Source organism: Cryptomeria japonica, chromosome 10, assembly GCF_030272615.1.
Source record: "Cryptomeria japonica chromosome 10, Sugi_1.0, whole genome shotgun sequence".
Classification (NCBI taxonomy): Eukaryota; Viridiplantae; Streptophyta; class Pinopsida; order Cupressales; family Cupressaceae; genus Cryptomeria; species Cryptomeria japonica.
Genome location: NC_081414.1, coordinates 465,912,000 through 465,927,231, shown reverse-complemented (window position 1 = coordinate 465,927,231; position 15,232 = coordinate 465,912,000). Strand labels below are relative to the sequence as shown.

The following is a 15,232-nucleotide window of genomic DNA, read 5'->3' as shown; positions in this document are numbered from 1 at the left end:
ATGTATACAACAAATGAGAGAATGTTAGGATTTGGTGTTGTACACTCTTGCATAAAATGATTTATTATTTTGTATATAAGTAATTATTTAATTGTGGTACATATAGGAGATGTTGTCAAGCCACACTAGGTAATTATTTGGGGCCACTTGTAAGTTGTGTTGTAACTAGTGAAACATGGGGATGCACCCCCCCTAATTTCTTGGCGTTTTGAGGATGGGGACACCTTTAGGACACGGGGACAAAGTGGGGGCATCCCCTTGCTGAACCACCACCGCCACTAGGACACTGCTGAGACATCAGGGATAGAAGGGACGACAGATTGTCCCAAGGACTCCTAGGAGTACCCTGACTGTCCCAAGGACACCTGGGAGTCTCCCATGGCCCCCACTTAGAAACTCGGTCCTTAAGCAAAAAATGGTGAAAATTTTGTGAAAATGGCATTCTTAATGAAGGTTGTGTAACTGCCCCTTGACCCCGCGGGGGGCTCTGCCCCCAGGCCACCACAACGAGCACCACCCCTTGACCTCAAACCACCACCTACCATTCTTACTGTTATTGCAATCATTGCCATGTTTTTTATGTTTATTAGTTTAAACTTCACTTAGTATGCCAATTCTTATACTTATTCTTGGTTTGGCACCAAAGTTCCAAAACTCTACCAGCCATTATTAATGTTCAAATTTCAATGCAATCATTTTCATGTTTTTAATGTTTATTAGTATAAACTTTACATAGAGTGGCAAAGTTTCATTTGCAATCCTTATACCCCTTACGCATCTTTTTATAACTCATTTTTCAATAACTATATATATTTGTGTCAACCCCCTGCCATCCCCAAACTTAGGCCCTTGGTCCCCCTATCCTCAAAACCCATTCTCTCATCAAGAAACTCCATGGAACTATGACTTTAACATTGGGTTAATTATTTTATGTGTAGGAGACCTAGGATAATTATTTTATATTGGGAAAATATATTTAATAAAGTGAAAACTTAGTATCCGATATTAAATGAGGGGTCAATGGTTTTGTGAACTTGTTTTTTTGAGTCACATGGTTTTACTTTACCACTTGGTTGTATTTGTGTGAGCTTATGTCTATATAAGAAAGCACATGTTCAGTGGTTAAGGTTGGTTGGGTGAGTGGGTTGTTATATTATTGAGTCTTTATGAGGAGTGCATATATCAAGCATGGCATGGGATGTGTGGATTCATGCTTGGACACATTAAGGATGCATTGGAGAGACTTGATGTTTCAAAAGTATTCATTTTAACTTTGTAAGTGCATGTATAGTTTATTTGTTGAATAATAGATGGAGTATGGATGCTTTTGGTTGTTGGGTTTTTCCTTCATGAGTGTTTTCCCAAGGTATATCAATTGTTCTTGTGGCTTGTCTATTCGACCTATGTATAATGGTTATTTTGTAAGCTTGTATAATGCTTTTCTCTCATGGGTTATGTAGGAAATCGATTAAATGAACTATGTAGTGATACATTATTTCCTAGCACGAGTAACGCTTTAAATCACGTGCGCATCCCTAGTCCATCTATGTATGTTGTTTTCTTGTGCCATAAGATGATCTTGGAAATCAAAAATGATTGGAACTTTTTATTTTCTTTTTCTTAGAGGTTTAGTGACTTGGATTTCACCACCAAGCATTAGCCAAAGTCTTTGTTCTAATAGACCATAAATATTCCTTGGAGGAGTTATCATTCTTGGCTAAGAAAAAATTCAAATTCCCCTAATTTTTGTGCAAGAGGTGGTTAATTTGCCAATGCCCAAGCTTCAAACAACACCCTTGTATCATGGATTTATACCTCATGTACCATGGACTTCCCTGGAAAGCCTATATAGCCTAGTGTAAGAACCATTCAGCCGCGATTATGTAGTGGTGTTGGGAAAACAACATTCCCTAAGATTACCCACTTGTACCCTTAAGAGATATTTATGGGCCTCTACATAGTTGTACACCTACTTGAGTAGCCTGGGTTGTTATTGTGTATATTATTGTTTCCCCCCTTTGGAAAAAACAATTTGGAAGAAAACTAACATAAAATTCAGTGGCAACTAAACAATATATCAAGCTAGACAAAATCAAGACCCTACTATGGAAAACCCTTTCAATCCAAATCCATTCCATGAACTTCTTGATCAAGATCAACTTGAAAACCCCTATAATAGTGATGACAATGATAATTTTGTCAACCATCGCAAGAACAATGATGAATACAATGACTTGTTAAAAACAAAACATGGTTGTACCCAAGTTGAGCAGTTGTTATTTAACAAAGATGAGAACATCATGCAATGCATAGAAATAAGAGCCAAACTTCCTTCATATTACAATTCTAAAAAATTGAAAAAAAATAAATAGGAAAGACCTAGAAGCAATTTTGTTGATCAAAATAAAACAAATCTAGAGTCAAACAACATAAACCCTTGCAAAATGGGGATGACCCCACAACGCAACGGTTAGTTGCGAGCCTCCTACATGGGAGGTCTTCAGTTTGAGTCTACTCAAGGCCCATGTGTCTCACACACAGGTAATGGAGAGATAAGGAGATGCCTGGGCATGGAAGACAGGACGACACAAGGAGATATAAGGGTGTTATTGCCGAACAAACATGAGGATGAGGCCCCTCAAAAATGTGGTCTCACTGGTTCATAGCTCCAGTCAAAAGCGAATATGGCTTTGGCTGTGATTGATCAAAAAAAAAAAACCCTTGCAAAATAAAATTTGTTCCAACACAACAAAACCCTCAAGACCCAAATCAAATTATGTTTGACCAACTTAAATAATTAAGTCAATAATTGGCAAATTTAGCCCCCCACATAAATCCTACAACATCCAACCCTTCACAACAAAAACCAACAAACCCACAATCACCAATCAAACTTTATCATGCCCCCATCAACACCACTCAAAGACACATCGTTTGTTTAAGAATGGCAAGTTATGAAGGATGCTCTCCAAGGATTACAAGATGGAAGCCAAAAAAAAATTAAAAAGACAAATTTGAAGTGTTGTGCCCCCATCCTTTTGACAAAGAAATACCATGAATACCATTTCCACCTTGCTTTAGTTGACCTCACCTTGATAAATACAAGGGAAAGGGTGACTCAAGAGAATATATCAAAGAATTCTTCATGTCTTGCCAAAAGATCGCATATAAATGGTTGAACATGAACTTACAATAATGGACCTATGTAACACTAAACAAAGAATGGCAAAAGCTTCTCATCATTCTTGCAAAGATGGAGAAGCTTAGCTAGTGGGCTTCCTTGGTCAATCCCAAAAAAGCAATTGGTCAATACTTTCACCTCTTAATCCTTGGTAATTTATGAGTAGATCAAAGTTTTGCATGCTTTCATGATGCAATGATATAACACAAGGGTCGTTCTAAATGACCTTAAATAGCTAACAGTGTTAGAGAATCATGTCGTGCATGCCTACACCTTACACTTGTATGAAATGTTAATTGGATTCACTTGTGGGGATATGCTACAACTATCATCTTTAACAAGGATGTAGTTATCAACTTAATAAGAGGTTTTACAAGCAACTATTTAGTCTTTTGGGACCCAAAATCATCTCAAATCATCAAGAGGTAAACATATTCCTCTTGATTGCATATATGAAGTGCTAAGTGGGGTCAAGGGGTAGCACCCCCAATAGGTTCATTCACTAGGGTCTGGGGCAATGCGCCTAGCAAGGTCAAGGGGCAATTCCCCTCACAAGGTCCAAGGGAAACACACTTAGCGCACTCCCTGTCACAATACAAAGCAAATTTGAGGGAAGGAACTTGTACCACCAAGCCCAAATTAAAGTGTTTAAGACTACATAAACCTTCAAGGCATATGCCCCTTTTCATACTTTTATCAATGTTAATGTAGTTTTGATACTCTCTTGCCTTCTTATTGTTATTCTCCTCTCTTCTCACAACTATTCTCCTCCTTTGTCTTCTACTTCGCATTATGGAAAATGGCAAAATAAGTGATTTTTGGTTTTGTTGTTATTATGTCAATTGTAGGTTTAGGGTTGGTCTAAAGGGGTGGAGGGGTCCCCATACTCTTTCTTTTTCAATTTTGCTTTTCTTTTAAATTGCATTTTATGTTGATTTGGCTATGAGGGCTAGCTAGTCTTCTCTCAAATGGTTAGGAGCTCTAGGCTAGCCCCTATCATACACAACAAAAAAGCAAGGGTTTCAAAAACATTTATGTAATTATTTTATGATCAAGGATGACAATGGGATGTATTCAACCCATCCTCATGTCCTCAAAACATGCCCTATAGAAAACAAGCCCAAAAACATAAGGTGCATGCCTCTTGAATACATAACCAATTTTAAATTCTTAAATTCAATCATCAAACACTTTCCACAATGACATCTTCATATGAACAATTCAAATAAAAATAAAACTAGAAACTTTATAACTCTTTTAAACTTATTGTTTGTCAAAATCCTAATAAATACTCATTTACAATTTAAGCAATTACATTAATTATTTACTTGAGAAATTCAACCCCTAATTGTAAAAGCCAAAATTAATTACTTGTAAATCAATGTCCTTAACTAATGCCCAAACTAAAGATCTTGACTCTACTTTTCAAGACAAAGAAATTTATTTCCCAATGTGAAACCTATCAAAGAATGTAGAGATAAGAGGAATATAAAAAGTTTAAAAAAGTAGAAACCTTGACCCACAAACGACATATATATAGACCGTAAACTCCAAATCTTTTCACACATGGCAACTCCAAGTCTATTTAAATTATAATATAAACCAATATGAAAAATTATCACTATTCGCAAATACTAAACTAAACTTTTCGAAAATGTTAAAGCGTTAGAATGTACACAACAAGACACGTTTGGTAAAGCAAGAGATTAAACGAGTCGTGGAGAGCTTCCTCCCCTCTTTTTAATTATATTTTCCATGGAATTTGCTGTTTTAGTTCCCTTAAATTCCCGCCAGTCTGCTTTAATAAGACAAAAGTACGGCACGCACGCGTGCATTTGCAGATAGCCATGGAGTGATAAGTGCGCGCTGGACCGCAAAATGTAACCAATAAAGCTTACATTTTCCCACAACACCTGTTACCCAATATTCAATGGTGCAATGTATTTTGCATTTGAATTTGCTTCAATTAAAGGAATACATAATAACTACCCGTGACTTGACAGACCAAGTAATATAAGTACTCGTGAGCGGCAAAATGAAATACACAGTATTATGATTAACATACCTGGCCCTTAAGCGCCGGGTTTATTGGATTAGTGAGCAGAACAGCTTCTGGATAGGCAAGCTTTTGGCATCTCCCTGGTGATCTATCGTCTTCTATAGCCATTACTCTCTGTTTGTCGTCTGCTATTGCCATGTACTGAAATCTGAAATAGCCATACAATATACTTGTCCCAAATTAAATGATGAAGGTACAGGTACAGGTACAGATAGATGCCTAATTGGCTTACAATATACTTGTCCTAAATAAAATGATGGAGGTAGAGGCCTCGACTTACTTGTCTTTGCTTAGTCTAAACACCATTCGAGTCTGCACAAGATCGCAATCGGGAAATCCCGACGGCCGCTGATAGATAGCATACGCGTAGAACCCTGAACTCCCTCGGAGTAAAATATACCTAAGCAGACAAATCGTAACATTTAAATGCCCAGGCATAGGCAAATCATTTAGAACATCAGTATGCACAAATCATTTCATCTCAAAGATAAGTATGTACAAATAGTTTCATTTCAAACACAACAGTGCACAATTCATTTCATTTCAAACATAACAGTGCACAATTCATTTCATTTCAAACATAAGTATGTACAAATGGTTTCATTTCAAAAATAAGTGTGCACAAATCTTTTCATTTCAAACATAAGAATGCACAAAACGTTGCATGTCAAACATAAGTATGCACAAATCGTTTCATGTCAAACGTAAGTACACAAGCCATTTCATTTCACGCATGTCCAACAAGCGAGGGGTACCTTATGTCTATATTTAGAGGAATATCTGTGGGCGGTGAAGAGACAGAGTCCCAGTTTCGAACAAACGATACCTCCACCTGGTCTGGTGTCTCCACCACAACACTAAATTCTCTTCCCTGGATCCTGTATGAAACGAAATGGACTTATCAAGATAAAATTTTGACCTCTTCGCCTCAGTCGAAGCAGGGCTTAAAGGTTAAAGCTTCAAGCTACAAATCAGAATTCAGGGGACTTAAAGGTTAAAGCTTCATCATAAAAATCAGATTTCAGTGGACTTAAATGGCTAAACCTTCAACTTACAAATCAGATTTCAGTGGACTTAAAGGTTAAAGCTTTCAACTTACAAATCAGATTCAAGTGGACTTAGGGGTTAAAGCTTTCAACTTACAAATCAGATTGCAGTGGACCTCCTGGTTCGTTCCAGTTGAGATCCCAGTACCTGCATTGCAGTTCATTACTCGTCATGCTCCTCCATTTCCCACTGAAAAATTATACAGGAAGAAGAAGAAATTGTTGTACCCTCTGTGTGATTCCAAATTGAGAGTCTCCATTAAGTTGATTATACCGCCATATTGAATGTCGGTCACGCATCCTCCTGGTTTCGACAATGTCACCATTACAATACCATTGTCCAATACCACCTGCAGAAAACCAGTGTCACAGGCAACTGCCAAGCAACAAACAACAAACGACAAACGGGCAATAGAATGAGAATGTGGCAGCTTACATGACTGTCGAAAATACTCAACACCACGTCTCCGCTCTCCATTACACAATGAATTGTCGATTGGTGTGGCAGAGAATGGGAATTATACAAGCTCTGTATCCTCCCACCAGCACCAGGCTGTAGGCTCTGCTTTTAACACCTGATATTGTTTTTTTTGGTCCTGAGCTTGAAAGCTAACTAATCCTCAACAGTTGACGTGAAATATATCGACTCTGAACGAAGCAGTTTTATAGGGAGGAAAGCAAGCGCGGCAATAAAGGGATTGGAATTTCATTTTAGCTTTGCCGGGCCCCACGGGTTTGCATTGCTTGAAAGATTTGGTAGCTATTCCTTTACTTGATTCGGTGGGCGCCTGAAATGCGGACCTCATCTAAGACTTAAAGTGCATTTGCATTTGCCCGGTACACGTAAAAGGATGTAGGGGCCGGCTCTTGCCTTACTTTCCCGTGAACTCACGTATCTTTTTTCCCCTTTATAATGTTCAAAATCGCATAGCCATGTTCTTTTCGGGGCTCATGTTTATTGGGTTGTCTTTTGTGTGTTCGCTAGGTACTATCTAAGTGTATAATGTATGGAAGTTATCAAAGAATATAATCATTCTTTTCAGACAATCCGTCAAATAAATATACTGATTTTTAAGTATCTTCATAAATACATTATATCATCGCACCTCAAATTTAGTATTTATATTCATTTATTATTTTTAAGTTTATTCTATGTTTAATGATTTCTGAACTTAGTTACATTTATTCAAGTTGATTATTTTTTAAAATATTTTATTTATTTGATTACAACTTGAATATTTATGTAAGAGGTGTTTTATCCTCGATATTTGAAATGAATGTGACCTTCCTACATGACTTAGTGTTATGTCTTTAAGGTTTATTCTTTTTATATTTTTATATTTGAATTATACATGTATGTATATATGTATGATTGTTATAGATCTTATTTGGGTTTGGATTCATTTTCTATTGTGTTTTGTTGTTCTATTTTGATTAGATCTAGACATACAAAGTTTGTTATCTATTTGATTGATATCCACTTACTCGTAGATTGTGCATTCTTATTATATTGTTTATCATGGATTATCATAGACATGTATTTGCCTTCTATTCATGCATGTCTTATCTATTCTAATGTATTTCTATGATTTGTTTCATTTTATCCCCTCATCCTTGATGCTTCCAATTCTTTTATACTATGGATTGGAATGTGTCCTCTCTATAGGTGATGCTTCATCATGTTTTTGAACTCTACTCTTCCATAGAGTTTTTTATTGGTTATCCTTCTATTTTGAATACTTTCACTTTACTTCCCAACAAACATCATGATGCATCCACTCTTCCAATGACATTCACCTTGCAATCTTAAGTTTTGATTTATTGTATGTAATTATATAGTCAATAATTAATAAATGATTTCCAAACATGTCGAACTGGACTAAGTAAAATGCCCATGTGGGGGTGAAGACATTATTTATTCTTAAGGATACTTCAAATGTCGTGTAAGAAAGCATTGAATATGTTGCATTTGAAAAAATAAATTTTGGATTTATAAAGCATCTTCCTGATTTGGTGTTTATGACATGAATAGTGAATGCCCTCATGGAATGTCTAGGATTAGGTCTTGGTGTAAGGTATAGCCTTCTTGTGACTAGAGTTACTCTTTGGTAGGGTCACTATCACTTATTGTGTAGTACCCCGTTTTGATCGGACTTATTAGACTGATTTTGTGTTACAGTTTACTTTTCAGTTGGCACTTGATTGCTCGTCATTTTGCAGACATATTTGATATTATATCATGTTTATCTGGATATTGGATGCATGAGTTACTTTCAGTATTTCAGTATTGGAGATTTCTAGTGTTTCGTGGATTATTGCTCGTACTGACATTTTACTTTATCTAGTTGATGTGTCATATATATGTTGCGTGTTTGCTATTGTATTGGATGCAAGGGGACGATTTTCCTTCACTCGTTTCGATGAGACAGGGAACGTCGCGATTCTCCTTCATCGGTGTGCGTGCCGTGTATTCTATATCTATATGCATGTATGTGTGCTTCGGTGATGCAGGATATTGCAGGTACAAGTACCGGGTAGGTACGGGGTATCGTCTCCACCTGGCTTCACAGGTCTGAGCGTGCCTTATATGTCCGATGGGAGTGGAGGAGATAGCTTTTGACCCTAGTCATTACCTCAATCTGTTATTGTGAGTGCCGTCAGTCGGTCGTTCATCCCCTTTGTCTGAATTTCGAGTCTTTTTACTTTTCCTCGATTTGCGTGCTTTGGTGGTTCGGTTAATTATTTAAGTTTAAGTTGTCATTATTGTTGACTTGAGCGATTCATTCCTTATTATGCCTTATGTTTTGAATCAAGCGAAATTGATTAGTTATTAAATTTTAACTGTTAGTTGCTTATTGGAAAAGAAATCGTGTTTAGATCCAACGAAAGAAATGGAATAGATTAGTTAATTGCTTTTAAATATATTCAATTAAGTTAACTCATTGCTTTCTTATTTAGTAAAGAAAAAATTGATTAAGTTGATACTTATGAAAATGTAATTTTCAAAAAAGAGAATTTTTCATTTATTGTTTTGAGAAATTTGAAAAAAAAAGAAAAATAGAAAAAGAAAAGAAAGTCAATGGGGAATTTTAATATTTTTTTTAATAGAAATTTTGGGCAACCTAGAAAATTAGGTTAAGAGATTTTTCTTCTAAGCCATTTTGGAGGAGATTTTGGGGGTTATGCTTATTTTGGAGGAGGAGAAAGGAATTTTGGAAAATTGGCTTGAAGGGAGGATTTGGGTGTGAACCAGTTGGGATTCTTGCTTGGAGATCAAAGGTTGGTTGAATCCTTGCTTATTGCAACAAAAAAATCATGGCTTTCCTTCCTCTTGCTGTTAGTTGTTTTATAATCTTGAAGTGTTTGCTTGTTATGGGTTTGGAGGAAGAATTCAACTATTTTGGTTATCAAATTTAAACTTAATTTCTCCCATGAAGCTTCCTTAACTGAATTCTTAATGTCTCATCTTTGCTATGCAAGAAATTTCTTAGTTTATCATGCTGTTTGTAATTAGAAATTTGATGGATTTTGGTAGTGTTATGCTGGCAAAATTTTGCCAAGCATTCATAAAATCTTTTTCCCTAAAAATTTCCAGTTTTAAAAATAATGGTTATGAATCAAATTTCCTTGTTCATGCTTGATTGGGAGCAAATGAATTCAATTGGGGTTTGGGGATTAAGAGTATTCTCATTTTATTAAATTTTTAAAGCCAACTGGGTTGTGTTGGATGAAATTTTATTCCCCCTGTTTTGTCTCAGAGGATTTGGTTATTGCTGGTAAAAGAAAAAAAAAGATCAGCCATTTTAGTGACTGGAAAAATTGGTTTTTAATTGTTTTTGTTTGGTTGAATGTTGTGACTGGAAAATTGATTTTTAAATGTTTGTTTAACAGAGATATTTGCCTCTGTGTCATGAGTTTTTGTTTCTTTTTTTTTAACCTCTGTCGTTTTTTAAAAACGAGTTTTAAACTGTTAATTTAAACAAAAAAAAATTTTTTGATTAAGTCCGAAATTAAATTCATTGGGAGGCGGTGGCGGGGAGCTGGGCTCGACCCAGCCACGCACCCCTCCCTTTCCTCGCGCTCGCTTGCAGTTTCCCCAGTTTGGGGTTAGCAGCAAGCGCTGCTTTCCCCAGACTGAGGATGCAGCAAGCGCTGCATTCCCCAGTCTGGGAAAAGCAGCCTTGCTGCCGTGGGTGCTTGGGGGCCCCACGTAGTATGTGTTAAAAACTGTTTTTTTTTAATATTTTTTTTTAAAAGTTTTAAATCAAGGAAATAATATTATAATGTTGTTAAGTGGTTTAAATGAATTCAATAAGTGTTAATTTTGTGTTTAATGTTAAGTAATGATATATTGTTATTTAAACAATAATAACAATATGTTGTTATTTAATATTAAATAATAATAATAATATGTTTAATTGTAGTATGTAACGATGTTGAGCCTATTTAATAATTTTTCGATTTTAGTAATGAGGATATTTGCCTGGTATCGTGAAAATAAATCAAATGATTTAGAGGTTAGTAGTAATGTTGATATTAAAGAAAGTCGGACTAAATTTAATATTGGTGTTTGTTATCCAAGTATTATAAAATAGTTGTATGAGGATTGTATTCGTCAAATAGATGTTATTTTGGAATTATTTTATAATAGCTTGTATACATTTGTTCAAATTGATTTAAATGTTGACTGCTCAAAGAAAGATTGTTTGTAGTGTTTTATCATTGCAGTCTAGTCGTTTTAAGGTCGTCGCATTATGTTTAAAATGGTCAATATGTTGTCGATGTTTGCCCTTGGTCAGGTGTCGTTGTTCAAACCTGGAGGAAGTGGGCTTTTATGTGATATGTCCCTTATGGTTAACTCTGGGTTTGTGACTGTGAGTCCTACACCTGCGTCATGTCTGGATAATTTATGGTTGTAGTCCACCATAGAGTTCTCATAGTTAGCCCTATCCAGTTAGTGACCTAGTAGAGAGAGTGGCTTTCGGGCGGGGGCCGCACCCGAAGTGGATGGCAGGATAACCCCTCGAGAGTCAGCTATTAAGTGATAACCTAATAATTGTTTAGGGGGTGGGTAGTTATTAATTTAATTAAGATAATACACCCCGTACACGGTTGAGTGCTTGTATAGGCTCAGGGTGTTTGGGAAGGCCTGGAATGGCAAACCTACCACCTTGTCTTCACGAAAGGATGGTAGGGTCCGCATGATGCTTAGATGGAGCCGGGGGTTCGGGAGAGGTTACCAGGATAACCCATGATGGGGGCCGGGACCTATGGAGACCTTCCTAGGGTAACCATGTTAAGCCATGTGATGACACTCTCTCTCTAGGGTCGCTAGTGTTTTGTGAGTCGAGTCACTTGTGTACTGCGGAGTCATGTGTACTGTTGTTCTTTTCTTGCTTGCTTGAGGGTCGTCTGCTATCTCCTAGCACGGTGGGGTGGTTCCATTTTGGGATCACATGGTCGGGTGGTAGTGCCACTTCCCATCGGATGCCTTGTTCCTACCTTCACGCGAGGATTGGCTTCGCCGGTGCATCTTGGTTCGTGCTTCTTGTAGCACTTATATTCTTGATTTCGTACTTTGAGGCCGTGTGGTCATTGTATCAGCAACTTGTAAAAATTGCAATTTATTGTTCTATGGAAGCCATGTAATTTTATGGAATATTGTAATTTAAGTCTTGGGATGTATATTGTTTCAGTTACCTTTCCTATTTGTATAAATGAATTCTTGGAAGTATGTATGTTGTAATTCTGTAAGCCTATCTTTTGAAGATCAATTTATGAATATGAATTATTTTATCGTTATTGGCTTTCCTAAATTTAAATGGAAGATTGGATTAATATTGTGATGTGGTTTTTATTTTGAAGTAATCTTCGTTGGTAACCCTTTAGGATGTAATGTTAGTCTTCCGCTTATGTTAATTATTGAGCAAGGTTATGATTATTTTTCCCTTAATCTCAAAAAAAAATTTTATTGCGCCTTTTAGTTGCCTTCTTGTGTTGCTATCCTTTAGGGTTCCTGGCGGGGCATTACATTTGGTATCAGAGCCAAGTTTCAACATTGGGTACTCTGGGATTGTAGTGAGCCCATTCAGTTTGACCTCGTGTGTAGATCTTAGTGTTTGGATTTCCCTTGCTATATCCTTGTCATTGATCTGAACCGTTTTCTCTTTTGCAGTTTTGGTCATGGTTAGGAAAGCTAGGGGTGTTGGCCGTGTCGATGGCCGCAATAGAGGTAGAGGTGGGAGACGGGGCCGAGGTTCAGACCGCCATAGTCCTTCACCACCTCCTACTCATGTGAGTGTGGATCAGGAACAGTCAGTGCATCAGGAGTTACCACATGTGGAAGAGCCGGTTCCCGAAAGGGAAGAGCTGAGGCAGATGTTTCAGGAAGTTCTAGCTAGGCTAGGCCCCAGGCCTGAAGTTGAGCAGCCCATCCATGCTCAGGTTGGGGAGTCGTATCAGCATGTTTCAGAGGAGAGAGAGAGAGAGAGGTCTCCTAGGAGGAGAGAGGTTCCTGTTGGTCATGATTCAGCTCCCTCGAGTCACATCAAGGATCTTTTGAGGACCAACCCTCCTTTCTTCGATGGCCGAGGCACAGGTCTCGAGGCAGAGACTTGGTTGATTAGTTTGGATAGGTGTTTCGCTATGTTTCCATACAGTAGCAACACCCGAGCGAGATGTGCGATCATGCGTCTCGATGATTTTGCTTCTATATGGTGGAAGTTAGAGGAAGAGAAGATTGGTCTGAATATCAATACTGTTTCTTGGGAGATCTTCTTAGAGAGGTTCAGAGCGCGGTTTCTTTCACCGCAGTGGAGACAGACTCGGGCAGATGAGTTCTATTCTTTGCGACAGTTTGGTATGTCAGTTGACCAGTTCGAGCATAGATTCTATGAGCTGAAGCAGTATGCCGGGATTGGCAACGATGAGGCTATGCTCGTACAGCATTTCTTGAGAGGTCTTAACGACCGCATTAGTGGAGGGGTTAGAGTTTTTGAGCCAGTTTCAGTGGAGGCAGCGGTGGTGAAAGCCAGATTGGTTGAGCAGAATCTCATCCGTGCGCATGGTGGACAGGCAGGAGTTCAGATAGGGAGTGTTCCTTCCAGTGGGAACAGAGCTCGTGGGAATCAGTCCCAGTCAGCGGCACCATTCAGGACTCCTCAGGCACCCGCTAAGGGTGGACAGCAGCAGCAGCCGCAACAGCAACCGCAGCAGCAGAAACCGAAACAGTCTCAGGGCCAGCAGGGTGGCAACCCTCCTCATAGAAGAAACAGGAACTGGCGGAGAAGCAAACAGGGTTTTCCAGGACAGTCTTCTCAGAGTGCATCACAGGCCCCTAGTAGGGGAAGCTTTCAGCAGTCCAGTGGGCCGACTGGAGGTAGAGGACCTGGTAGAGGAGCTTGCTACTCTTGTGGGCAGTATGGTCATATAGCCGTGCAGTGTCCTCAGCGTATCCACCAGACAGGGAATCAGGGGCCAGTTGCATCAGAGCCTACAGTAGGGGATGCCGGTAGGACCCACAGAGTGTTTGCGGCGGTTGATAACCGCCAGGCTGAGCATCAGGGGACAGTTATTGAGGCCGCAGGTGTGTTGTGCGGTATCCCTATCTCAGTGCTTTTTGACTCCGGTGCATCGGATTCTTTTATTTCTTCATCCATTGTGGAGCGGTGTGGACTCACGTCTGCTAAGCAGGCGGATAGGTGGCAGGTAGAGTTGGCTACCGGGGTGCGCGTGGTCGTAGATGCCTTTGTTCCTAGTTGTGAGTTGGATCTAGGTCCCTTTGTGACTTCTGTTGACCTTCGTGTCATTCCTTTGGGATCCTATGGAGTAGTGTTGGGGATGGATTGGTTATCATCCCACAGTGCTCATGTGGACTGTCGTCAGAAGACAGTAGAGTGTTTAGATGACCATGGCAGGAAAGTGGGGATCGTTGGAGTTCAGAGATCGATATCCTTACGTATGATTTCCGCTATGCAACTTAAGCGGTGTATGCGTAGAGGATGTCAGCTTTTTGCAGTAACTCTTGAGGATATGGATGAGGGAGAGAGTCGAGAAATCGCTCTTGATGGTCACCCTATTCTTCGAGAGTTTGCTGATGTGTTTCCTTTGGAGATTCCTGGTATGCCTCCGAAGCGAGACATAGATTTCCGCATTGATTTGGTTCCTGGTGCAGAACCTATTTCGAGAGCTCCATATCGGATGACTACTCAGGAGTTGAGTGAGTTGAAGTTGCAGGTGGAAGAATTGTTGGCCAAGGGATTCATTCGTCCTAGTGTCTCTCCTTGGGGTGCGCCTGTTATCTTCGTAAAGAAGAAAGATGGTTCTCTTCGGTTATGCATTGATTACCGACAGCTGAATAAGGTAACCATCCGGAATCGATATCCATTGCCTCGTATTGACGATCTTTTCGATCAGGTGAAGGGAGCCATGGTGTTCTCTAAGATTGATCTGAAATCCGGGTACCATCAGTTGCGCATTCATGATGCAGACATTCATAAGACAGCGTTTCGCACTCGTTATGGTCACTATGAGTTCACAGTAGTACCATTTGGGTTGACAAACGCGCCTTCAGTTTTCATGTGCCTCATGAATGGGGTTTTCCGTGCATACCTGGATCATTTTGTCCTTGTGTTCTTGGATGATATATTGATTTATTCCAGATCTATGGAAGAGCATGAGGGTCACTTGCGTCTAGTTTTGCAGTGTTTGAGGGAGAATCAGCTTTATGCCAATTTGGCGAAGTGTGATTTCTTCCAGACTGAGGTGAAATATCTTGGTCATGTGGTTTCAGGAGAGGGTGTATCTGTGGATCCTTCAAAGATCCAAGCCATCGTGGATTGGCCAGCGCCGACCAATGTTTCAGAGGTTCGGAGCTTTATGGGATTGGCCGGATATTACCGCCGCTTTGTTAAGGATTTTTCCCGCATAGGTCACCCGATTACTTCT

The 15,232-nt window shown here is 39.0% G+C and overlaps 1 protein-coding gene across 2 annotated transcripts in view; it reads right to left on the bottom strand.

Moving 5' to 3' along the window:
• LOC131063388 (probable rhamnogalacturonate lyase B) overlaps positions 1–6,965 on the bottom strand; it is a 263,290-nt gene extending 256,325 nt beyond the window's left edge. The window contains exons 1-6 of one of the 2 annotated variants that reach the window (XM_057997194.2): positions 6,723–6,965; positions 6,515–6,636; positions 6,384–6,434; positions 5,996–6,118; positions 5,521–5,640; positions 5,247–5,388 (exon numbers count right to left, since the gene is read on the bottom strand). In XM_057997194.2, the coding sequence (XP_057853177.1) occupies positions 5,247–5,388; positions 5,521–5,640; positions 5,996–6,118; positions 6,384–6,434; positions 6,515–6,636; positions 6,723–6,764 (600 nt within the window). In that variant the 5' untranslated portion in view covers positions 6,765–6,965. The remainder of the gene's footprint in view (positions 1–5,246; positions 5,389–5,520; positions 5,641–5,995; positions 6,119–6,383; positions 6,435–6,514; positions 6,637–6,722) is intronic. The other variant, XM_057997193.2, reaches the window with a different exon arrangement.
• Between the last annotated feature and the right edge of the window lie 8,267 nt (positions 6,966–15,232).